Source organism: Pteronotus mesoamericanus, unplaced genomic scaffold, assembly GCF_021234165.1.
Source record: "Pteronotus mesoamericanus isolate MK-2021 breed Mesoamerican mustached bat unplaced genomic scaffold, CSHL_Meso_final contig_22, whole genome shotgun sequence".
NCBI classification, from domain to species: domain Eukaryota; kingdom Metazoa; phylum Chordata; class Mammalia; order Chiroptera; family Mormoopidae; genus Pteronotus; species Pteronotus mesoamericanus.
The window spans coordinates 2639828-2667335 of NW_026555090.1; the positions used below are offsets into that span (position 1 = coordinate 2639828).

At 39.6% G+C, this 27508-nt stretch overlaps 1 protein-coding gene across 4 annotated transcripts in view; it reads right to left on the bottom strand.

The window, feature by feature from the left end:
* The window catches only part of ULK2 (unc-51 like autophagy activating kinase 2), a 96798-nt gene that overhangs the window by 57736 nt on the left and 11554 nt on the right, over positions 1-27508 (bottom strand). For 2 of the 4 annotated variants that reach the window (XM_054571156.1, XM_054571155.1), the window contains exons 4-10: positions 20887-20919; positions 20560-20596; positions 7981-8154; positions 7059-7132; positions 4484-4585; positions 3309-3367; positions 1841-1923 (exon numbers count right to left, since the gene is read on the bottom strand). In XM_054571156.1, the coding sequence (XP_054427131.1) occupies positions 1841-1923; positions 3309-3367; positions 4484-4585; positions 7059-7132; positions 7981-8154; positions 20560-20596; positions 20887-20919 (562 nt within the window). Of the gene's footprint in view, positions 1-1840; positions 1924-3308; positions 3368-4483; positions 4586-7058; positions 7133-7980; positions 8155-12295; positions 12422-20559; positions 20597-20886; positions 20920-27508 lie in introns of those variants that run through there. The other 2 variants (XM_054571157.1, XM_054571158.1) reach the window with 2 other exon arrangements.

Below are 27508 nucleotides of genomic sequence, written 5' to 3' on the forward strand. Positions count from 1 at the left end.
TGGAAATTTCTACCATTACTACACTTACGACTACAGAGAAAAAAATCAAATTTTTCTAAAAATTTGAAGATCAGAGTTAATTTGATAAGCATTTCCATTAAACATGTTCTGTGGTTTTTCTGGTCTGTCATTCTGAAGTCCTTCTATTTTTATATAAGATAAGAACAAGTTAAAAAACTGTGCCCTGTCCCCAAAGAGGCGCCGAGACCCAAATAGTTTCAAGGATGAATGTTCTTTCAAAACCTTCAAATACTGGATAATCCCTACAATATTAAGCATTCTAAGCTCTTTGATTATACAAGAAGTGGTGAAATAGTATTTGAAAATAGACTGTGATAAATTACTTAGAGGGAAATTTTTAGCTTTAATGTTTACATTATAAGAGAAGGTTCATAACCAATGATATGAACTTCCACCTTAAGGATCTGAAATTTAGCCTCGGGGGGGTGGCTCAGTTGGTTGGAGTGCCGTCTTGTACACCAAAAGGTTGTGCAGGTTTGATCCCCAGTTGGGGCACATACTGGAGGCAACCGATCTCTCTCTCCTCCTCCCACACCCTCTCTCCCTAAAAATCAATATATATATCTTCGGGTGAGGATTAAAAATAAAAAATAGGTTTGAAAAAAGGAATCCAAAATTCTTAGGCATAGACACATGATCACAAAGGTCACCATATAAGAAGGTGCCCCTTACTGGCTCCCAAAACCCGCTTCTTTGAGGTTAGAGACTTTTCTACCAGGATTCTGAGGTGCCTTTCCTCCATTCCTTCTTCACAGATCTTTTCTCAAGTGTTTCTCCAGCCTCAACCTCTCCTCTCATATCCAGATGGCTTTTGACCTCATACTTAGATGTCAAACTGCCATCTGAAACTCAATGTGTCCGACCCAAACTCCTCATCTAGCCCAGACAGCCCGCTCTGTCCACCCGGGTAAATGGCAACTCCACCCTTTCAGTTGCTCAGGCCAAAAACCCTGGGAGTCATCTCTGAGTCTTCTCCTTCTCTCACACTCCACATCTAATTCATCTAGAAATGCTGTGGCCTCTGCCTCCAAAAAGATCCAGAATTTAACAATTTCTTACCACCTCCACTGCTGTTACCCTAGTCCAAGCTATATCACCTCTCACACGGTGGCTGCGAGTAGCTATGCCGGTCTCCTGATTAGTCTCCCAGGTTCCTCCCCAGCCTCCTGCCCCTCATCTCGATCTGTTCTCACCAAGCAACCAGACAGATCCGTTCCAAGACATCGGTCAGCCTACCTTAGTCCTCTGCTCAAAATCCTTCAATGGCTCCCCGCCACACTTTAAGTAAAAGCCCAAGTCTAACTGCTTACATGACAACATGTCCCCAGCTCAGGGCACCTGTACTGGCTATTCGCCTTCCTGAGGAGCTCTGCCCAGGGACACCCACGGGCTCCCATGGGTCAACCCGCCTTGGTGCAAACATCACTTTCTCAGAAAGGTCTTCCCTGGCTACTTCATTTAACATTTTATTCTCCCCACACTCATTTCTCTTCCTTCTTTTTTTTTTTTTTCACAGCACTTATCACTTTCTAGGAGAGCTGGTAATTAGAGCTTGTCATCTGTTTGTCTCTCCTCCCTGGAATTTATGTATCACAGGACAGGGATTTTGTTTATTACTCTATCTCCTATACCTAGGCATCAGGCGCAAGTATTTACAAAGTAACTGAAGGAAAAAAGGCAGAGATATCTATCTCTGAAAGAAAAGGGAAACTGACTTTAATTTTCTTCTGAAACCTCAACAGTATCTTTTTTAAAAAATCTTTTCAGGCTACAAAAAAATAAAATTAGAAAGCATGTGAAATTTGAAAATATTACTTACCAAAGTCCATTCTATCTTTTTGGTTTCTCTGAAGCAAACCCAAAAGGAGATTAGCCAGGTAAGGCGATGTTTCTCTGGGGATGCTGAGGGCAAGGGGAGAGCAACGCAAGCGTGAGTTTCTATGAGCCATATGACTGTCAGCTTACACAGCATAAACAGAATGGGTGTGCAGTTTCACAAAAACTACATTTGATACCAGGAGGACCAGAGTAAAGCCTTATTCCTTAAGGGAAAAAAAAATACACGAAGCAATTGCCTGTGAGAGCTAGCAGCAGTGTGGGAAGCTTCCTGTGCTGTGCTCGCTGCTGTGGCCCGCCGGGCGTCCTCACACAGAAAGCACTTCCCAAGCTCAGCCAGTCTTGACTCTAACACTACTTCAGCCTGGCACTAAGAGTTGCTACAGAGTTCTCTATTTGAAAAAAGGCCACCTCCAACTCTTTCTGGGAAAGGGCAGAGCTCAAATAAATACAAGTGAGAAATAATACAGATTCCTGAAATCCAGTGAGCAAAAGACAAACAAGGCAACAGAAAAATGAGTAACTAATAGGAATTACAATTCACAGAATAAAAACTACAAAAAGGACATCAAACAAATAAAAAAGAGCCAGCCTTGCTAGTAAAGAGAATAATGCAAATTAAATTAATAGCTAATTTGTCCTCCCCCATTTGTGAGGCATCAAGTCTGATTAACACCCCACCCTGTTAAAAATGGGAGGGGAGCCTCGCTGCTGTGCAAACAGGAACAGCCGCTTGGGAGGGCTCACCTCCAGTCCAACAAATCCCTTTCTAAGAGTCCATCCTAAAGCAACGCACAAATGTGTGTACATACACTCCCTCTCTGACCCCCACTAAAGCCTGTTTGTAGTTAATCAGAAAGTGAGAACACACATCTGGCTAAACAAAATATGATACATCTACCTATGAGACTCTACATAGCCATTCAACAAAAGAATGCAGTAGTTGCTGAACAACGTCTGTGCTATATTATGGCAGAGTAGAAAAAGTTGCAGAACAATTTGCAAGTATGACGTAATTTGTATCAAACTATATGTGTGCGTGTAAATATATATATATAACTAAGCATTCAAATGTTTAAAAAGGAACTTGCAGAAGAAAAATTTCAAAAGCTACACAGCAAACTCTCATTATCCCTAGACAGGAGGGCAAGACCTAGCGGGAAGTGACTTTCTACTGTATATGCATCTATGCTGTTTGCCTCTGCTTCCCCTCACAGAACACATGTAACTTCCACTATTTTTCCCTTAAATATAAAAAAGAAAGACAAACGATACAGCACTACACAGGCACCTGTGATACACTAGTAATTTTCCATTTTCCTGTTATAACAAATGCTCTCATTACTGTCATTGAAAAAAAGTTCAATAATGGAAATACTTAAAACACAGAGTTCAAATAAAAAACACTGTATTTACAAATAGTAAAAGCTCAATGTAATCAAAACACATACCTAGGCATTAAGCTTCTGTTTTTTTCATAAAACATCCTTAAGTCTTGAGGACTACTGGCCTGTTTAAAAGAAAAAAAGGTTTAATTTACTACATAACAGGAGCAAAAATTCCAAATCACGTGATTGATGCTTATATTCTTGCTATAGAACATAGATTCTGAACTTGAAGGCCATGGAGTGCTGAAATACATAGATGGCCCCCAGGAACTTAGTAAACCCTCTGAAATTACATGCAAAGTCTGCATATATTGGCACTGAGGTCAGACTCTCAGGGAGGCCTGAAACTTAGAAAAGGAACTTAGAAAAAGACCCTCTTATTCTGGATATTAAGAACCAATACTCATGGCCTATCCAACAGGTACATGATTATTGTGTAAAATCAGATGTACGAGTATTTTACCTCAGGACCTCAGGGTTCAAGGATGACAAGTGGGTACGCTGCCACTTTTCCGTGTCCACAGGAGCAAGCAGCACCTTCATCCTACAAGCTGCTGAACTAACGAAGCTGCCGCCACACACAAAGCAGATCTGAAAATTAACTGCTCTGCCTGGCCATGTCACTGATTGTTCAAGTACCACCTCGGGCAAATAATTTCTCTTTGATCCAGTGTTCAGATTCAAAGGACCTCTATGTAATTATGCAACATGCATTCAAGAGGAATCAATCACGATTATATTCTAGAGGGCCCCTTTCTGACAAGATGTTAGGGAAAGGAGGAAAGGGGACAGATCCAAAACAATTTCCGTAGAGCCCACACAACTAGCTCTCTCACCCAGCAGTGACAGGGAAAGGCATCTGGAGGGACAGCTTCCAGTACTATTCCCAGGCTACCGCCGGCCCTCCCTGGATTCCAGGACCCCGCGCCAGGCTGGGCAGGAAGCACAGACATCATAATTCACACCCATTCCCCACCAGGTGGTTAGCCCTGGCCCTCAATAGCTTTCACTACCCTGGAAAACATGTAACAGGCTTCATGCTCAGCCCAACTACAAAGGGAAGGCAAAAGGAAAAACAAAAAAATGTTGTGGCTCACTACAGCAACTTTTGCCTGTAACAAAATGAAAGTCACAAAGGAACCAAAAACACTGCTTTCAAAGTAATCTCCATTTCATAAAGGCAACTGCAAAATGAGAAGATCCCAAAACTGAGCACATACAAAAAAAAGTCAGGATACCTGAAAAGGTGGTTTTCCAACTAGGCACTGATATATTACTGTTCCTATGCTCCATAAGTCTGCCTTAGCATCATAATGTTGAGACATGATAACCTCAGGAGCCTGGGGGTGAGAACATTCAAGAGACATCATTAGATTATTAAACAATTAATACGTACATGTTAATGAACATGTCACACTGCTAACAAAACTACTAAAATAAAAACAACACATTGTGCCCTGGCTGGTGTGGCTCAGTGGACTGAGTGCCAGCCTGCAAGCCAAAAGACTGCCGGTTGGATTCCCAGCCAAGGCACATGCCTGCGTTGCGGGCCAGGTCCCCATCTGGGGCCTGCCAGAGGCGACCGACAGATGTCTCTCTTGCACATCAATGTTTGTCTCCCTCTTTCTCCTTCCCTTCCCCACTCTCTAAAAATAAAAAAAAAATTTAAAAATCTTAAAAAAAAAAAAACCACTCTGTGTTATTTCCCTAATCAAAATGATACTATAATAAATACATTGACATTTACTGGTAAATCTTGAACATTACATGAAAAGAAGTTGTAGAAACAGGCATTTCTTGTATTATTATGTACACATAAAATACAGTAAAAGTATTAAAATAATAATAAAGAAATATACACACTAGTTACAAGACAGATTACTTCTAGGTTGTAAGAGTAGAAGAGTGGGAAATGGAAAAAGGGAGAGGTACAATAAGAACTTGTACTGTTTCTGAAATACTTTATTTTTTTCTAAAACAAAGATCATGGCCAGCACTCAATCCACTGAGCCACACCAGCCAGGGTGAAAAGCTTTTAAAATAATAGAACTGTACCACAAAACACAGTAACAAAAATCTTGCCCTGGTTGAGTGGCTCAGTTGATTGAAGCATTGTCTCATACACCAAAAAAGGCTGTAGGTTCGATCCTGGATCAGGGCACCATACCTAGGTTGTGGGTTCGATTCCCAGTTGGGCTGTGCATAGGAGGCAACCGATCAATGTTTCTCTCACATGGATGTTTTTCTTTCTCGCCTTATCTCTCCCCTTCTCTTCCTCATTTCCTCTCTCCCTACCCCCTTCCTCTCTCTAAAATCAAAAAACATATCCTGAGGAGAAGATTTTTAAACAATTGTTTTAAAAGCAAAGACATTTCCATGCTGCTTTGTTATAACTATTTTCCCATCTCTCACATTAGGTGTTGCTTTTTACAAATACAATCATTCAGGACAAACGTTAAATAGAAATGTAAATATATTAAAAGCAGTGAAATTTTATTTTCCAGGCATAACATCTTTTATTGTTTCTTATTGGGCCAATTTCCTTTAAAAAACAGCCCAAGCACTCTCTCTATCTTTAAAGCTATTAGTCCAAGGCTGGACTAATTTCGTACTTAAAAAGTACAAAATAATTTTTAAATTATATTAAATTTAAAATTTTATATATAAACAGTAAAATGATCAAGAAAATAAATCTAATGAAAATATTTTTGAACTTTGATTACTACTAGTTCCCACGATTTCAAAGCTGATTTTCAACTAGATGAAATTCTAACTGAAGCCTGAGCCAGGCAGCCCAGTTGGTTAGCGTGTCCTCCCTTATGCCAGGGTTGCGGGTTCAATCCCCCTATCAGGACACACAGAAAAATCAACCAATGAATGTATAAATGAGTGGAATAGCAAATCAATGTTTCTCTGTCTGTCTGTCTCAAAAAGAAAAAAAAAAATCTTAATTGAAAATAAACCCATTTTAAACTTAGAATTGAAACAGGTATTTATTTACTTCTCAGGATTCAGAAGTTGCAGAACTAAGGTGCTTCTAAGTGTGCTACTTCCCATCAGTCCAGAAGCTTCACAGTCTTGCCCTGTCAGACCTGATGCCATGCATGTGAAAGGAGAAAGGAAAAGCTAACTAAGCTTTTTCAGCTTTAAGTGTGACACTGATGAAAAAACTTCTACATATAGGGATCCTGTCAAGAGAGGCAACATGCAAAAGATTAGCATATCCTATGCTGAAGAGGTGTCCCCAAAATCTTTTTTTGAGTATTCCTAATATTACACATCAAGTATAGCATGAACATACTTCATCAATTTTTATTTTCAATTTAATTTAATAGGAAATTTCTACCACAATAACAAATTTTTTAAAAAGATTTTATTTACTTATTTTTAGAGAGAGAAGGGAGAGAGAAAGAGAGGGAGAGAAACCTCAGTATGTTGCCTCTCATGCGCCCCCCACTGGGGACCTGGCCTGCAACCCAGGCCTGTGTCCTGAGTGGGAATCTCACTGCTGACCCTTTGGTGTGCAGCTGGCACTCAATCCACTGAGCCACACCAGCCAGGGCCACAATAACTCATTTAAAAAAAAAAACAAAAAACAAAAAACCAATGGGCAGGGATGACTAACTTTTACAGTCCACTATGTCAAAGCAAAAATGTCTGTATTATAGCGTTACCAGTAACATAATTAACGTCAGTAATATAAATAACAATTTGGACTCAATATAAACTCCCATCCTGTGTAGCAACGAGCATTATGCATCCACCGCAATGCCTATGGCTCTGTAAACACCCGACGACGAGGCTCTCACTCACCATGTACATTGGGGACCCACACAGTGTCGCAGCCATCATGTTACTGTGTAGATAACGAGCAAAACCAAAATCCGCTATTCCACAAAATAAAAAAGAGAAAAACAAATGATATCTTTACTCACACTTAACAGAGATCATGGTTCTTCAAGATACAAGAGGGCACAAAAGAATTGTGAGAAATTAACAGCCATTGAATAAAACTGTTTACCAAAGAAAAAAGTAGCTACCTCAATTTTAACAAGCTAAGGGACAGTAGAAATCACCAATTATACAAGTCACTGCTCCGCCAGTTTTGTAACAAAGGGACAGCACCAAGCTTTGCTTGAGAAAAATGCTAATTATAATAAATAATTCATTAATACAGCTCTCATTAAAACTGAACTGTCTTTGTCCTCCAGATATCAGATGTAACCTATATAAATCAAATTTCTTCAAATGTTGCTAAGAAAGTATTTTTCTAACAACTAAGAATAAAGCTGTTTTTTAAAAAAATATAGAATTACAAACTGCTTCAAGTAATTATGATATAAGAGAGCTAAAAACACTGCCAAAGAAAAAGGCTGAGCTAAAGGGTCTTTTAAGGTTTCTTATGTGAAAACCCCATGAGTTGTAAAAAATCTGGGTTACTAATTTGCTGCCAACAACTGCAGTACTTCAGCTTCCCTCTGATGAGGAGAGGCAGGATTCCCTCCTGGGATTCATATTCAGAGTTCCTAAAATGAACCCTTGGGGCCCTCTCTGCAATTTACCATACGCTGCCAATGATGTAAAGGGTTCACAGCTCGCATCCCTCACTGAACACAATAAAAATTTCCAAAGTGCATCAACAAAACCATTCATTCTAACAAAGCTGAACTCAAACCATCTAAAAATACTGAGTCTCAAAGATGTTCTTTGCAGGAAACAATGCGCGGCTACTGACCTATTTTGATGCGAATACCACTGACACTGGACTTTCTGCGACTGGCATAGGACAGCAAGATGTTCTGTGGTTTGAGGTCCCTGTGGATTATTCCCTTGCTGTGCAGGATTCTCATGGCAGCTGCTATCTGATGAAGAAACACTCTAATGGTATCTTCGCTGAGAGTTCCTTTAGCTGGGAGAAAAGAATTTGCATAAATATTTAAGCACACAAAAATCAAACGCCATCTGCACATGCCATCAATAGAATCAAGTTGCTAAGCAGACCATGGAGGAAACTGGATTCACATTTTCTTCCTTTTCCTACTTTGATAATTTAAGTCTATGATAGCAGATATCTCAAAAGTTTTAATTAATCTGTTGTAAAGAGAAACTGATTTAGAATTGCATCTTTTGTTTTCACTGATGTTCACTTTTGTTCTTCCTTTCCCATTCCATTTTTTTAATCTTGATTGTATTTTTTCCCATTACCATTTAGTCTCTTTATACCCTCCTCCCCACAGCAAACACCACATTGTTGACCATTACTCTTAACACAGCAGGTGCTCAACAAATGTGAGTCCCCTCTGCAAACACAAAAATAAGTTCCCCTTCATATTAGTCAAATATCTGGGATAAATGTCCATATGCAATTCCAACCATTATATGAGCACAAATCAGAAACAGGCGAAGTCCTTGGGTGGAGACACTTGGTCATTACTGCCACTTAGACCTGCCAGGACTTCCGTCCCCACATCCTCCTCCTGTAACCTCCCTTCCCCCTCACTCTCCTGCCCCATCACAGCATCCTTCATAACTGAAGACGCCTTGAGGAAGGAATGTTTGGACCTGTCTTCACTACGATAAAGAGGTAGTAGGAACATTATTTTTAAGGAGAGTCGTTATTCATACAGTGTTTCTTTCTACGTGTATGCTGGATGGTGTAACGCTTAACAGTTTGGTCTGGAGTCAGGTGCCTCTGTTCAAATCCCAGTTCCTCCACTCCCTTACTGTGTCCCTCTGTGCCCGCTCCTCTTCATAGAAAGCTGAAACTAGGCTGACACACTGGATCGCTGGGACAACCAAGACAGCACATTCAACCATGAAGACTTTAGATAAGGGCCTAGCACATAAATACTCAAGTATAGTCAGTACGCAAATATAAACTTATTGCAGTGAATGTAAAAGTCTCAAGTATAATTCCATGAAACTCTGTTCAGAATTTAATATCCATGACCCTATCTAAGTCATCCATACATACTCTAGAATATTCTATATTACCTTTCTATATGCAATTAAGATATGAAAATTAACACTTGAAACAAGTAAAATATGGTTTTAAAATCATCTTAATGACATGTTAAGCGACACTTTATGTCTTTAACATCTTCTAGTAAAATAAATCCTTTTGGTTTAAAAATGATCAAATATATTTTTTCTGTGAGGACTGTTTTTAACCTATCCCCATTTTTTAATTCTTTGAAGTTCTGTTCCTGATGCTCACTGTAAAAAAATAAAAAAATAAAAAAAAATAAAATAAAATAAGAAAATTCTAATACACTAACACATACAAAAAATAAAATCTTCCACAATCCCATGCCCTGGAGATGGGTACTGTTTAAATTTGTTGTATATGATTCCAGAACTACTTTCTTGCTAAAGGCAACACATAAATTATTACATATTAATGAATGGGTCAAAGCAACACTGGAGCTTTATTTTTGTAATGTTTTACTTAAATTACATTGCAACAATCAAAACAGATAGTATGTTTTGTTCCATTTCATTTGTTTACATTATCATTCTATGGCTTAGAAAAATTTTTGCTACTTTAAATGACTGTAGCTACTTAGAACTTATATCTCTGCCCCATGACACAAAATTGAATATACTTAAAGTTTACTTAATTCAGAATCCAAATTCTAACACTGTTCCCCTAGGGGAAATTGATGACCTAACTTAGTATGGGCTGTTTCTGGGTACAAGTTGTAGTAAAAACTCACATATTTTTATAAACATGAGATGCATTTCTCAACACAATCGGATAAACTCAAGTTCCCACATTAAAAACTTAACAGTTTCTCAGTATCACTGGGGGACATGATTCCAGGACCCCCAATCAATAGTAAAAACCACAGATGCTCTCAGGTTCCTCATCTACAGCAGTGTACAATGATGTACACCATCAGCCTCCTGCATCTGTGGATCCCCAACCTCAGAGCCAAACTACTGTTCGGGATCCGACCAAGATAGTGAAGTAGGTACATAGAGTGCCCACTTCCTCCCACAACCACATCAAAATTACACTTAAATTATGGAACAATCAACCTGGAGAACCACCTGCAGACAAGCTAAACAGAAGCCCTATAACTAAGGATATCAAGAGGAAGCCACGCTGAGACCGGTAAGAAGGGTGGAGATGCAAACGGGGCTGGCCCCACGCGCACGAGTGGCAAGTGAGGATCGGGAAGAATATCTCTGCTACAGAGGGGGTCCCAGACCCACCCCGGGCTCCCCAGCCTGAAGCACCCCTGCCAGGAAGAAGAGGCACCGCGGGACCTGGCTGTGAGAACTGGCAGGGGTGCCATCAGTCCAGGGGAGCCGGAGGGCAGCTGGACGCCCAGGTGTCTTTTTCAGGGCCCCTGCACAGACTCACCCGCTTGCAGGCACTCACTCTGGGCCCTGCCAGAGGGACAACAGTTCAGGAGGCACCAGAGACATGGGAGAGTTGTGTGGCTTCAGCTAGGGTTGAAGGGACAGCCACCATTGCCTCCATGTTGAACCTTCCTCCCACACACTGGCAAGCAGCACCGTATCTCCCGTGTTGGCTCCCCCCGCCCCCCCGCACACGGCCAACTCTAAATCTGCATTAGCCTGGTGAACACCACGAGCTCCACCCTGATGACTTCTGAGACTCCATCTCCCAAAAATACCATCGCTGGAGGCTCTTTTGGCACCATGCAGCCAGACTCAGCCTATGCCACAGATTTTTTTTACAAACACTCTCCAAGGTCTGCAGGCCCTAGGCAGGCAGCAGCAGCCTTGGTACACCCTGTGCCTTTTGCTGAGTGGCCACTAACACAGCACTGTTGTCAAATCTAAATCTGCATTAACCTGGCAAACACCACTCACCCCACCTTGGTGACTCCAAGACCCACCTCACACAACTCAGGTACCTGCAGAGGCTCTTTCAGTGCCTGTGCCTCACGGGCAGCCAGCAGGTGGCAGCAGGCCTCTGGGAGCCTGTGTCTTCCGCTAAGCAGCCAGGCCTGGTACTGGGGGCAGCCAGCCTTGGTTCATAGCTGGCCTCTCCCACACACCTCCACAGCAGCACACCCTAGCAGTGGTCTTGGCACACACCAGTGCCAGCAGAGGCACGTCCCAGTGTAGGAGCACAGCAGCTGTGCGCTGTGGTCACAGCCAGTCCTCACAGCCAGTCAGCCTGAGGGTCAGTCCCGCCCACTGTGATGCCAACAGCAGTCCAGGCTCAGCTACAAAAGGAGGACACTCACAACCCACAAGGGACACCCCTGGAGTACCCGGCTCAGGTGAGCAGGGAGACTGTGTCCCTGAGCCCCCAGAACACCCACTACACAAGCCCTCTCTACCGAGATGGGGAGAGGCAGCTGCTCTACTTAATCCCTAGAAACAAATACAGGGAGGCAACCAAAGTGAGGAGACAAAGAAACATGGCCCCAGTGAAATAACAGGAGAAATCAGGAAAAATAAACTGAATTGAATGAAATAGAGACAAGCAACCTACCAAAAATAGAGTTCAAAAGACTGGAACTTAGTAAGAACTTCAACAAGTGATAGTAAATATAACAAAGAACACAGAAACCATAAAAAAGAACCAGTCAGAAATGAAGACTATAACTGAAATAAAGAATACTCTAGAAGGGATCAACAACAGATCAGATGAAGCCGAGGACTGAATAAGCCTTTTGGAAAATAAGGTAGCAGGAAACAACCAATCAGAATAGCAAAGAGAAAAAAATAATTTTAAAAAATGAGGCTACATTAAGGGACCTTTAGGGCGACATCCAGCCACAGCCACAGCCACCGCCACCGCACGACAGGGGACCAGAGGGGTGGAGAGTGAGCGACAGAGAATGCATCTGAGGAAATAATGCCTGGCAACTCCCCTAACCTGCGGGGGAGGGGGGGGGAAGGACGTACAAATCCTGAGATGCACGGAGTCCCAAGCAGGATGGACCCAAAGAAGCCCACACCAAAGCACATCATAATTAGAATGGCATGCAGGGGTGTCCAACCATGGCCCACAGGCCGCATGTAGCCCTGGAGGGCTGAATCACAAAATCATAAATTTACTTAACCTTTTTCTGCTCATCAGTTTTCATTAGTGTTTGTGTATTTAATGTGTAGCCCAAGACAACTCTTCTTCCAGTGTGGCCCAGAGTCGCCAAAAGGTTGGACACCCCTGGTGAGTAAAGAAAGAGAATCTAAAAAGCAGGAAGAGAAAGGCAGTTAGTTACCTACAAGGGAGCTCCCTTAAAATAATAAAGCCAGACCACCCTGTTTATACCATATATAAGAATAAATTCAAAATGGATCGAAGACCTAAATACACCACCCAAAACCGTAAAACTCCTAGAAGAAAACATATGCAGTAAAACCCCTGACATTGCTCTTAGTAACATTTTTTTCTGATATATCTTCTCCAGCAAGAGAAACAAAAGAAGGAAGAAACAAATGGGACTATATCAAACTATAGAGTGTTTTCACAGCAAAAGAAACTATCAACAAAACAAAAAGATAGGCTACCAACTGAGAGAAGATATTTACCAATGAGACATCTAATAAGGGGTTTAATATTCCAAGTGTACAAGGAACAACTTAACACCAAAAACAAAAAAACCCTAAATAGACATATGACAAGATGGCCAACAGACTATGAAAAGATGCTCAATGTCACTAATTATCAGAGAAACGCAAAATAAAACCACAATGAGTTATTTTCTCACACCTGTCAGAATGGATACCATCAATAAATCAACAAACAACAAGTGCTGGTGAGGATGTGGAGAAAAGGGAACCCTCATGCACCGTTGGCGGGACTGTAAATTGGTGCAGCCACTGTGGAAAACAATGTGAAAGGTTTCTCAAAAAATTAAAAATAGAACTACCTTTTGACCTAGCGATTCTACTTCTGGGTATTTATTCACAGAAATACAAAACACTAATTTGAAAAGATAATATGCACCCCTATGTCCATTGTAGCATTATTTATAATAGCCAATATATGAAAGCAACCTAGTGGTCATCAATAGATAATTGGATAAAAAGTTGTGGTGCTTATGTACAATGGAATATCACTCAGCCATAAAAAAGGACAAAATCTTAATCATTTGCAACAACATGGATGGACCTAGAGGGTATTATGCTAAATGAAAAAAGTCAAACAGAAAGACAAAATACCATATGATTTCACTTACATGCAGAATCTAAAGAACAGAATAACAAAAGCAGAAGTAGACTCATAGATAGAGAACAGACTGATGGTTGCCAGATAGGAGAGGGTTACAGGGATTAAGTACAAATTGGTAGTTACAATAGTCATGGGAAAAAAGGGTAAGGGATTAAGTACAAATTGATAGTTACAATAGTCATGGGGATGTAAAGTGCAGCATAGGGAATATAGTCAATAATATAATAACTATGTACAGTGCCAGGTGGGTACTAGACTTATCAGGCGGATCACTTCATGAAATATATATTGTCTAACCACTATGCTGTACACCTGAAACTAATAGAATATTGAATATCAACTGTAATTTTAAAAAGATTTTTAAATGTTTTTCATTTAAAACAAAGAAAATATTCTTTCGATTCAGTTGTTTGAATTGGTATATGCAAACCCCAGGGATAAGAAGAGCAAACTATATGTTTTTAAAAATCCACTCATAGCCCTGGCTGATGTGACTCGGTGGACTGAGCACCAGCCTGAGGACCAAATGGTCACTGGTTCAATTCCCAGTCAGGGCACATGCCTGGGTTGCAGGCCAGGTCCTCAGTCGGGGGCGTGCGAGAGGCAACCACGCATTGATGTTTCTCTCCCTCTCTTTCTCCCTCCCTTCCCCTCTATCTAAAAATAACTAAAATCTTTAAAAATAACATAAAATAAAAAATAAAAATCCATGTATAAGAGGACCTGTGCGACTCAAACCCACATTGTTCAAGAGTCAACTGTATTTTAAAGTCATTCCCAATATCAAAACTCTTTGGGATGAATGATTTCTTGAGCAAGTTAGCCCTCAGGGAGTAGGCTCAGCTGTAACTGCCAAACTGGATGTATTCTGCTAGAATTAGTGTTAAAGTACAACTTACTAATTAATTTAGAATGTTTTATTTTAAATTTGCAATTTTTCTATCTTTCAAAAATGTGAAAGGTACTTTTTTACTAAAACAAGTAAAAGGCCTAAAGAATCATGTTGTGATACAATGGCATTAGGCCCTCCAAACTTTTTTGGACATTCCAGATCTGCTAGACCAGTGCTATCAACAGAAATGTAATGTGAGCTGCATATGCAACTAAATTACCTAGTAGCCGCATTTTAAAAAATTGAAAAGAAAAAGGTGATATTAATAGTATATATTTAACCTATCAAAATATTATAATATACCTATTATCATTCAAATTTGTAATCAATATAAAAAACTTAACCCTGACCAGGTATCTCAGTTGGTTAGAGCATCGTCCTAATATACCAAGTTTGCAGGTGTGATCCCTGCCTGGCCAGGGCACATCTGAGAATCAACCAATGAGTGCATAAATGAGTGGAACGACAAATTGATGTCTCTCTCAAAAAAAAAAATGAATAAAAATTTTAAAAACATATAAAAATCAATAAAATATAATCATTTTCTTCCTATTAAGTGTTCAAAATCCAATGTGTATTTTCTGTAACAGCACAGCTCAATTCAAGCTAGCCCATGTGAGTGGCTACCATGTTAGACAGTATAGCTCTAAGCAATTTTCTGAGAATAAAATTTATTTTGTATGTCTTTTCAAGCATTTTGAAACTACAAGGACTTGGCAGACTGTGTCAGGTATTTTTGCCACAGCATCTTTGCCATATATATTTGTCATAAACATTTTTTTGCAATAAAACTAATTGGCTATATGGCAATTTTGCTGCAAAAAAAGATAAAATAACTGGTTGACAGCTTGGGTTTTTCTGATGTTATTGTTTGATTTCATTACTCCACTGACGAAGTTCATGCTGTTACTCCCATTTTTATACTCTATATACATCTTAGTAAGCCCTTGTAATATCTGCACAACGACAGTAAATGCGGTGGGGTCTAAACAGCATTTCTTTCAAGGGATGATGATGATGGCCCACGCTGATTTCTTTCTTTGGGGGCATCCAGTTGCGCCGACATTTCCCACAGAATGAAGACAAGTGCTTGGTTACAATCCACAAAATAAAACCAGTTATTGGCCCAATACTGCCATGAATCTAAACACATTTTAAATGTGCACACATATTTCATATTTCACAAGTGTTTTTCATCTTGTTATTCATTTTTCATGTTTCATTATATTCTTTTTAAGGTCTCTTTTGTTGTGATGTTATTTTTTTCATGGCAATTTGGTGAAAACGTTTGTGGCACCAACGCTTGCAGCGAAGCTGCCTATGGCAGAGGCGATGACAGTGGAAGTGCCTCAAACCAGGGCGGACCGGCGCCAGGGCCAGGTTAAATGACTTGATCAAAATCACACAGCAATTAAGTAAACAGTGGAACAGCTGCAGACCAGCTGGCCTGTCTGACTCCAGCGTTCAAGTGAGCTCTTCACTCTTCAGTCTCCCATTCTAACACCACTGCTCTGGATTATCAAATACAGAGTTCAGCATCATGGACACGACTGCAGTCAAAGCCAGCTTACACCTGCCACATCGCTACTAGCACCTATGTGTATGAATAAAAATGCTGTTAATGCAGGAAACTGATATTATAATGAGGGCTCTGAACTGATGAAGTGCCCCTCTATTCCACCCCCAGCAGGAAATGCTTTGACCTAATCATTAAGACTATCTACGACTCAAGATTGAGCCTGAGGAGAAGGGGAAGGAAGGAGTCCTCCAGCCTTAACTCCTTTCCATCAGTAGTGAATAGATGTTCCTGTCTCACTGCTTTCTACTAGTAAATGAAGTTTTGAAAAAAAAAGTTTTTACCAAATTGACTTATTTATTAAAAAAAGACTCTGCACTGGGAAAAATACAGAAACACATGTGTAATAAGTTACCAAATTCAGGGTAACATATTAAAGGGAATGGGTCCACAGAAGGACTTACAGAGAGTTTCAACTGTATTTACAATTTCTTTTCTTTAATGGGGGGGGGGGTAGTGGGTAATATCAGTGTTCTTTATATTATTTTCTACACAGCTTTTGAATTCATCACTATTTTATATTTTAAAGATTTTTTAAAAACTCAAGTTTTTAAAAATCCCCATCCGAGGGTATGTTTATTGATTTTAGAGAAAGAGGAAGAGAGGCAGATACATCAATTGGTTGCCTCCCATACATGTCCCAACAGGGTATTGAACCCACAACCTAGGTTTGTGCCCTGACCCAGAATCAAATGTGCAAACTTCTGGTGTACAGGAGGATGCTCAACCAACTGAGCCACATGGCCACGGCTAGATCTCACTTTTAATTGCACTCCCTGACTACTAGGTGAAATTGAATTTTTTCCTTTTTTAAAAATTTTTAAATCATGTTTATTCTATTACAGTTGTCTCAATTTTTCCCCCTTTACCCCCCTGCACCCATCCTACACCCACCCCCTGCTCCCACAGTCACTATCCCCTCTGTTGTCCATGTCCATGGGTCATTCATACATGTTCTTTGTCTAGTCCCTTCCTCTTCTTTTTACCACTGTCCTCTTTCCCCATCCCCTCTGGTCACTTTCAGGCTGCTCCATGTTTCCATGCCTGTGGTTTATTGTGTTTGTTAGTTTATTTTGTTGAATAGATTCCACTTATAGGTGAGATCTTATGGTATTTGTCTTTCACCAACTGGCTTATTTCACTTAGCGTAATATTCTTCAGTTCCATCCATGTTGTCGCAAAACGTAGGATTTAGTTCGTTCTTTCTTTCTTTCTTTCTTTCTTTCTTTCTTTCTTTCTTTCTTTCTTTCTTTCTTTCCTTCTTCCTTTTCTTTTGTTTTCTTTCCTTTTCTTTCTTTTTTAAATGCAAACTGATTTTATTTTTTTAAATGTCAATTATAAAATATTAAAAAATTTAAAACCATTATAAAGTCTCAGCATTTAAAACAACATGACACCAGCACGGAAACAATCAAGGAGATCAATGAAATAAAATGAGTATTCTAGAAACAAATGTGTATATCTATCTAACAATGTAATATATGGTTAAACTGATATTTCAAATCAATGAGGAAAACAAAGCTTATTCAACAAATAAGGTGAATGGACCACTATTACTTGAAATAAAACAAATACAGAGCCCTATTTCATATATTATACAAGAAATATTCAGGTGAGTTAAAAATCAGTATGTAGAATCTAAGGAGTTTTAGGAGAAAATACAAACTAATATTTTTCGTACCCTGAAGTAACACATTCAAACCCAGAAGCTATAAAGTAAAATACTGACAATGTGACAATATTAAACATTTAAGACTATATAGAAATATACATATAAAAAAAGTTAAAGGACAAGTAATAGAATGGGAAAGTAATTGCCACACATCTAAAAAAGGGTTAATAGTTGTTTTTTCTTTGGTTTTCTTTTTTTAGGAAAAAAAATTTTACAAACCTTTAATCAATAAATGGATTAAAAAAATCCAAAAGTCATTTAAAGCTTTTTAAAAATAATAGAAATAGGCAAGAAATATACAAAAACAGGTTGAGTTTTAACAAATAATAAAGAAACAATTAAAATAACACATCATTGTCACAATCAGATTAATACATATTAAAAATATTGGTATCAAGTATTGGCAATTGTGAAAGGAACTGATATTCACAGACTCTTTTTCTCCATCTTAAAGCAGTCTCTTTAGCATATTCTGCAACTCCTTATTTCACCTTCCATTTTAATGGAGAGCCTTGCTGGGTAGAGCAGTCTTGGTTGCAGGCCTTTGCTCTTCATTCCTTGGAATATTTCTTGCCACTCCCTTCTGACTTGCAGTGTTTCTGTTGAGAAGTCAGCTGCTAGCCATATCGGGGCTCCCTTCTATGTTACTACCTCTTTCTCCCTTGCTGCCTTTAGGATTCTCTGTTTGTCTTTGATATTTGCCATTTTAATGATGATGTGTCTTGGAGTGAGCCTCACTGCGTTCCTCTTGAATGGGACGCTCTGTGCTTCCTGGACTTGTGTGATTTTTTTCTCTCCTCCAATTATGGAACTTTCCCATCATTACTTTTTCAAACAGGTTCTCTAGCCCTTCCCTTCCACTGCTCCTTCTGGTATCCCTATTATATGGATAATATTATGTTTCAGGTTGTCCTGCATTTCCCTCAGTGCCTCTTCATTCTTTTTGAGCCTTTTTTCATTTTCTTGCTCTTTCTGGGAGCTTTTTTTCTACCTTACCCTCCAGCTCACTGATTCGATCCTTGGCTTCATCTAGCCTGCTTTGGATTCCTTTGACTATGTTCTTCAATTCAGAAATTGTATTCTTCATTTCCTCTTGTCTCTTACTGATAGTTTCTATGTCCTTTTTCATGCTGAGATAGTCTGCAGTAAGTTCCTCGTAGTTTCCTTGCAGATTTTTGAAGTTCTCGCTGAGCTCACTGAGCTCATTGAGATTGTTTGGAACTCAGCATCTGATAGTTTACTTGCCTCTATTTCATTTAGTTCTCTTTGTGGAGATTCCTCCTTTCCCTTCGAGTGAGGGGTATTTCTTTGTCTTCCCATTATTTGTGAGACCCTTCTTTTTTGCTTCTGCTTCTTAAATTGATCTGTCTTGATTTCCTGACTTTGTGGTGTGAACTTCCATGGTAGGAGATGCTGTTTTTACTTTCTGGATCTGGCTCTGATGATGTCGAATGTTGTCCCTGTCTGACCTTAGGCAGTCTGTTCAAGATTTCCAGTGATCTACTGTTTGTTGCTGTCTTCTTCAGCTGTTAATGTCATCACTCTGCACTCAGCAGGCCAGCTTAGATAGCTCAGGGCGGGGCAGAGTCCCTCCTGGGGGGTGGGCTTATTGGGTCCTCTCACGCTACTGCTGCTCAGGGGAGTGGTCTCTGCCTGAGCAAGATGGCTGCCACCCGCACCAGGGATGAGTCAGCACCGAGATCCTGCTGGCTACTCTCTCAGTTCCCCCCTCAAAGCCTCCTTCCCCAGTCTCTCCTCAGGCGTCTCTAGCCCTCTCTGCCCCCGCCTTTGCTGGAGACCAGGGTAAGTGGCTGCAAATAAAATTATGTGTTGGCCCTTTAAACAGCTCTTTTGAGTCTCCAGTCACCTGTCTCCGGCAGACAGCAACCCTGCCACTTTTCGCAGCTGGCTGTTTTCTGTGTACTTTTTGGGCTCTGGTGTGTAGGCTAGAGAATCCTCCTTTTGGTTTAGACCCTCCTCTTCTCAGGGGGGTCCAACGGGCCCTTTCAATATCCTTCTGGTGCTGCCGCCTGTGGGCACCCTGCCTTGCCTTCTTGAATCTCTACCACATTCCTTACCAGTTAGATTGTGCTAAAGCTGATTCTTCTGTCTCTGAGGTTATAAGGCTCTTCTCTCGCTATTGTTCAGTTGTTTGTTGCAGGTGATTTCTCCACAATTTAGTTGTAATTCCAGATTGGTCCTGGGAGGAGGTCAGTGTGACTTCCACTCACTCCTCTGCCATCTTGATTCCCAAAACTGAATATTTTTACTATGTTGTTTCTCTTTTGAAAACTGTCCATACTTTTTTGTGGCTGTTAACTGTTGATGTCTCAGTGTTTCTATCATCAATTACCATGATCTGTTTTATAGGTTGAGTTATGAACCTTCTACTATATTTTTGCATATTTCCCTTGCATCTTTAAGGGGTAAAAGTAGATGCTTATTTCACTTAACATCATTAAAAAATACTTATAAAAGACACAATTTGACCTGAATGCTTATTATCCTATGTGTACATATTTTGGATACAGGATTTCAAGAAGTATCTACTACTAAAATCTTATCTCTGTGCCAGGAAATAATTTCAATGTTATCTTTAATCCCTTATAACATTTTTTAATTTACATAAAACATTCACATTAATCAACACGTTCTTGGACACATTCTTCCATTACAACTTTCCTTTTATTTTGAAAGGAATGAGAGGGACTAAAGGTTCACTGATAGCAATGCAATAGTCATTTGAAGAAGAGAAATCTATTTGATTTTTTTCTCTCTTGGGAATAAGACCCATCTCTCAAACACTGTCAAAGAGAGGCATTCATGAAAGACTTATATAGTATAGTTTGAGAACAAAACCACAACAAACTATAATTGGTCAGCAAAGTGAACACAAATATTTACTGAATGTTTCTATATATGTATTAAGTGCAGAAAGCAGAGACTGTGTATATCAGAATTAAACAGATTACAGTACTATCTTTATCAAACGCTAAAGCACAAAAATATTACCTTGCAAATAATCTGCCAGGTCTCCACCATTGCAATACTAATATATAAAAAAAAGTAATTAAAATAAGGACATTAGTTTAAGATTAATCCAATCCATTATCAGTTAATTTTAATTACAAATTCATTTCTATGTAATGTAAATCTAATCTGAAAAACATAATTATAGAATCAAAAATTTTAATACCATTTTCCTTATTAAATAGAATCTTAATCACTGAATCAATTTATTAATTCAAAATTTCAAATAATTATCTACTCTTAATTTTAAAGTGTATATTAATCAAAAGGAATTTGAAATAATTAAACAGAAGCTTGTATACCACCTACCTCCATCACCAGGAAGACAGAGTTGGGTAATTCCTAAAAAGTAAACAATATTAAACATCATTTAGATTATACAAAAAAAAATGAAGCACAAATTTAAAAAACAAAAATCCTATTCTTGCTCATTATTAAGTAAGTAAAAAGAAATCACAAAATCCATTAAAGCAAGAGAATTTTAAATCCCCTACACAATGATTTAAGCATCTCAGCTTCCAAGCCAAACCAGGTCTGATGACACCGAGGTAGTCATCAAGGCCTGCTCTGCTCATGGAAGAACTCCAGGCAGGCTCATCTCCTGGTTATGGTTGTGGTCAGCCTGTCACGGCTGAAAACAGAGAGGGCCCTCTTGTCCCCAGGGGAGCACCGCTGCTTCCGAAATTCATGAGAGCGGGCAACAGCCTGATGCCCTCCCCAGCCATGCAACAGGCACAGTCTGGTTTCTGGAATACGTGATGCAGGACCCTTAATTTGTACTTCTCTAGTTTTTATGTTTATTTGGAGGCAATCACATTATTTGAGAATTTTTGGCAGCTTCCTTGAAAATATTTCATCACATCTTGGTAACAGACCCATTTTAAGGAACTGATTAGATAATTTTACCCAGCCTCTCAAACTCATATAACTCTAGCTCTGCTGCCTGGCCAGGCAACTCAACAGCAGATTAGCTGATTCTTCAATAACAATTTCTATAATGTTAATTAAATTTTAAATTGAGCTTCCCTATAGCTCAACTTCAGCCACTGTTCAAATGTGATTCAAGAGATAGCCCTTTCAAGTAGTACCTGCCTTCATCAAGACCCTAAATTCCAGAAGAAGGCGATCGTTCCAGGGAAACCAAAAGAGGAACAAGGCAGAGGGCATATCAGGGCAGTGCTCCTTGGAGGGAGGCTTGGCCAGCGCCCGTCAGCGAATTATCTGGTACTGGCTCACAATGAAACTACAGAAACTAGGAGTGAGAATTTTTAAAGGTTTAAAGTAAATTAAACATATTAATTTTATGCCTGCTGAACCTAATAATAAAAATTAAACATGTCTGTAAAACTTCTATTTCACTTTCATAATAATTCATTTTTATTGGATTTTATACAAGTATCAGTTCACACAGATTAAAAATAAAAGCAGGTGTCTCACAGCAGTTGGGTTAGAGCCCTTCTGAGCCAGAAGGAGCAAACAAGGGCTGCCACTGAGCAGTCGCTCATGCCCGCCACGGGATGGGCCCGAGTCAGGACCTGGGTTAATTCATATCCTGCAAGAGACTGGGTGACGTAAGATGGCTTATTTCACTCATTTCTCCAGAGGACTAGGTAAAAAATCGAAATGTATCATGCCCGGTTCTTTGACCTCCGCCCTGCAACGGCATATGCAGGTTCAGAAGAACGGCAAGGCCTCCGGCTCCGCTCTGGGGACAGGGAGCCAGGCTGCAAGCCTTACACAGGCCTGGCCTCTGAGCAGCAGCCCCTCCAACAGCGGCCCCCCAACCCTGCAGCAAGTCAGAAAGGAGGAAGAGAACAGTCCAAGCTCAGCAGGCTAGGAGAATAAGTCTGTGAGAAATAAATCCTTATTTCCTTTTCTCATAAATAAAAACAAAAATACGTTTTTGTTTTTGTTAAGTCATCTCCATTCTGAAGCAGTCTTAATCACAAAACCTGATCAAATCCAGACCAAACTGTCCTATCATCCCTAAAAATACCCAGAAATCATTAAATATAACTTACAACAAAATTTTCATCTTCTCAAATATCAAGTACAAAACATTATCTCAAATCAGTATTATTTAATCAGATAACAACACCTTATCCTAACTACTGAAGAGGAGAGCTAGGAATTCCTATGGGGAGGCTGAAGAGCCAAAAAGAATGTCTGTTCATGCAACATGAAGACATCAAATTTCTATTTTAGTATGCACAATTCGGGGGTTATATATAACCACTTAGTTTTCCCCCGCTCACTTAATAAATAAGATGGAAAAAAGTATTCATTTTTCAATGAAACCAACCAAGTTATCTATAAACACACTAAAGCTCAAATGGTACCGGAGCACCAGAGAAGAATCTGAACAGATGCTTGTCAGACCAGACAAGCCGAGAAGCGAAGCCGGGATGACTGGCGAGCCAGGCCATCGAGAGTCGCCCGAAGCTGAGCACCCATGCACCCTCCTTTCCTAACAGCAAGAAAACCTCATCCTTGACTGCTCTCCAGCACTTCCATCAGCAAAGTGAAACGTAGTGAATTTCATCTTATCATTTTCCTACTCAAACTCTTTAATGACTAAGTTAAAAACCAAATTTCCAGAAGAAAAAAAGATAGTATTATGAACAACTTTATGCCAATATCCCAAAAGGCAGATGAAATAAATTGAAAACCAATTTAAGGAAAAACACAACTTAATAAAATTGACAAGAATAGAAAATTTGAAAAGGCCCATATCCAAGCCCTGGCCAGTGCAGCTCCGTTGGTTGAGCACCACCCCACAAAAGCATAAGGTCACCAGTTTGACTCCCTGGGCTGCCTGGGCTGCCTGGGCTGCAGGCCTTGTCCCTGGCTGGGGGTGTGTGCGAGGCAACTGACCAAGTCTCTCTCACATCGATGTTTCTCTCCCTTTCTTTCTCCCTCCCTTCCCCTCTCTCTAAATAAATAAAATCTTAAAAAAGAAAAGGCTCATATTCATTAAAAAAATTGAATTATAATGTACAATCTTTCCACAAAGAAATTCCCCTTATGTTTCAGTGTAATCCCAGTTAAAATCCAAGGTTTTCTTCATGTGTGGAAATTAACAGGCTAATTCTAAAATGTATGTGGACATGCAAAAGGGCAAGCCTTGCCAGTGTGGCTCAGTTGGCTGAAGCACCATCCCATAGCCGAAAGGCTGCAGGTTTAATTCCTGGTCAGAGTGTGGGCCTAGGTTGCGGCTCTGATTCCCAGTCCAGGCGCTGAAGATCCCTGGACCAGACACTGCGATTCCTGGTTCTGGCACGTGTGAGAGGCAACAAGTCGGTGCTTCCCTCTCTCCTTCTCTTTCTAAAAGCAATGAAAACATGTCCTCAGGTGCGGATTAAAAAGAAAAAAGGAAAAAAAAAGAGAAAGGTCTAGAATAACAACATAAACTAGAAAAAGAAAAATAAAACGTGTAGGATTTCTACTACTAAATCGCAAGACTTACTATAAAACTACAGTAAGGAAAACAGTAAGGTAAAGGCTGAGGGGACAGAAAAGAGAGTCTAGAAATAGACTCACACATATGTGGTTACTAATTTGTGATGAACAGACACTATAGTACAAAAGAAAAAGAAATTTGTTTAGTAAATGGTTCAACTGGCTACCCATCTGTAAAAGTAAATGAATCTTGACCCCTTCACTTCATGCCACATGTTAAATCATATCCAGGTAGCTTAGAGAGCTAAATGTGAAAAATAATAAAGACTCTGGGGAAAAAAAACATAGGAGAGTATCTTCATGACCCTGGCACCGGCAAAGTTTCCTTAATTATGACACACAGTCACTCAACATAAAAGAAAGAAGCAATAAACTGGACTACATTAAGACTTTCTGTTCATCAAAATAAACCATTAAGCTAGTAAAAGGCAAGTCACACTGTGGGTAAGTCATTTACAACACATATATCTGGCAAAGGATTCATATCCACAATACATAAACAACTCCAACAAATTAGTAACAAAAAGACAACCCAACAGAAAGAGACTTACGTAGGAACATCAAATAGAAGATTATTTAAATGACCCATAAACTTACAAAAGGTCTTCAAATCAGTAGTCATCAGGAAAACCCTAATCAAAATCTTAAAAAGACACCTCATCAGAATGGTTAGAACTGTCAAGGACAGGCAGCAAATAGAGCTGTCGAGCACCTGGGGGGAGTGGAGTGGAGCCCCTGATGCTGGGTCTGTGCACAGCCTGCCACCCACAAGTTCCCCTCCTAGTGACTGAGACCCCCTTCATCAGGGAGAAGTGATGTGCGGGGGGACCAAGGAGAAACCATAGCAACAAGCCATTTTTATTGCTTCTATCTTTTAGCCTCTTAACTCAAGGAGGCCCTGGGGTGGGAAGAAGTCTCCTGAAAAAAGGAAAAAGAGCTATCAGAAGAGGTACATTATATACTGCTAAACAACCTTAATTGTTTTCCCAGCAAGGGCCTATCCATTTTGTAATTTAAAAAAAATAATAAAGATAGGGAAGTTTTCTGTCATTATTTTTTCAAATAGCTTTTCAGTATCCTGCTCTCTCGCTTCTCCTTCTGGCATCCCTATGATGCAAATGTTGGAACATCTGAAGTTCTCCCAGAGACTCCTTACACTGCCCTCTTTTTCTTTTCTTTCTTTTTTTTTGCAGGAGCGGGGGGGGGGGGGGGGATTATTATTTCTTTTTGCTGTTCTGTTTAGGGTTTTTAAATTTTTATTTTAATTTTTTCATTATATTCCAAATCACTGATTTGCTTCTGGCTTCATCTACTCTACTGTTGATTCCTTGTAAATTATTCTTCATTTCTGACAGGTCCTTTTTTTATGCTGTTCATGTTCTCACTAAGTTCTTCCGGATAACCAGTGTTTTGAACTCTGCATCTAGTAGATTGGTTGTCTCCATTTTGTTTATTTCTTTTTCTGGAGTTTTATTCTGTTCTTTCATTTGGATCATGTTTCTTTATTTCCTCAATGTTGGCTGCCTCCCTGTGTTTGCTTCTATGTAGGTAGAAATAGACATATAGGTCCAGGAGGCACAGAGAATCCCAAAAAAGATGGACCCAAAGAAGCCCCCACCAGGAACATTGTAATTAAAATGCAAAACATTAAAGACAAAGAGAATCTTAAAAGCAGCAAGAAAATAGCAGTTTGTTACCCACAAGGGAGCTCCCATAAGACTGCTGACTGATTTCTCAACAGAAGCTTTGCAGGCCAGAAGGAATTGGCAAGAAATATTTAAAGTGATGAAAAGTATGGACCTACAGCCAAGATCACTCTATCCAGCAAAGCTACCATTTAGAATGGAAGAGCAGATAAAGAGCTTTCCAGACAAGAAGTTTATCACCACCAAACCAATATTATATAAAATGTTAAAGTGTCTTCTTTAAAAAGAAGAAAAAAGATCAAAAATATGAACAATAGAATGGCAATAAATACATTTCTATCAACAATTGAATCTAAAAAACAAACAAACAAGCAAAACAGAAAAAGGCTCACACAAACAGAGAACATATTGACGGTTGCCAAATGAGAGGGACATTTAGGGGCTGGGTGAAAAAAGTGAAAGAATTAAGAAGTACAAATTAGTAGCTACACAATAGTCATGGGGATGCAAAGTACAACAGAGGGCACACAGTCAATAATATTCTAATAACTGTATTAGGTCAGATGGGTACTAGATTTATCAGGGTGATCACTTAGTAAGTTACATAACATCTAATCACTGGGGTGAATACCTGACACTAGTATAATAATGTATGTCAACTGTAACGTAAAAATGATTTAAAAATAAACAAAAATAATAAAGATAAAGTGAATTATAAAAGTCAGGTAATGAGTATGTCAACTACAATTGAAAAACAAAAATGTTTTTAAAAAATAAATAAAAATAATACAGTGAATTTCAGAAGTCAGGTAACTTGAGTCATGGTTCTCTCCAGCAGAATTCAAACATGTGGAGGTGGAGAACTACAAAGTAACAAAAGAAGTAAATAGCAAGAGACAGATTCAAAAAAAATTCTGGCTCTGAGGATCCATCCGCACATTTATGTGCCACATTTCTCTGCCACTTTTTCTAGTTCGTTCTCTGACCCTCAGGCCGCTGCGGTGAGGTCACCTCACAGGAAAAGAGGAATGCAACGCCATGACAGCGGCCCTCAAACGGACCCCCTTGGGCTTACCTCGCATTAGAGAGCCTCGAAGCATCCTATGAGTAAACAGGATTGGATTATCTTCCCCAATTAGGGGATGATGTTAAAAAAAAGAAAAGTGTTTTGCTTAAAAGCCTAAATTGAGTTTGATATAAAAGCAGTTTACACATAGGTTTCCTTATTTCCATCCAGGACTCGTCTCAGATTACGTTTCTAAAACTCAGAGACACACAATACAACAGTGAAAGACAGTTCTAGCTCACCTGACCTGACACAAACCAACACAGGTTTGCAGAAAAACCTTTCCCTTAATCTGTATCTCAATAATACTAATTACAAGAATACTCAAAATACGTATGTGATGTTATGATTTATAAGAGATACATATTTTGTCTACGTTCCTGATCCTGGCACAGAGCTCCTAAAAGCTTTAGAATTTCCAAAGCAATGAGAATCATGTCCTTTACTATGTTAATGAGGGGATTTTTGGAAAGCTGGACCAATCACGTGATCAGTCCCACTCCCTGACCTCCCAAGAACAGGAGGGCTGGAGAGTGAGTCCTATCACCAATGGCCTGTGAATTAATCACTTGTGCCTGTAAGATAAAGCCTCCATAATTACCCTGAAGGACAGGCTTCCGAGAGCTTCCAGGTTAGTGAGCACAAGGAGGTTTGATGGGAATCCCACACCCAGAAAGCAGACTTAGAAGTGTGAGTTATATCCGGTCTGTGATAAACGGATAATCCGGTAAATGACATGCTTCTTTGAGTTCTGTAAGCG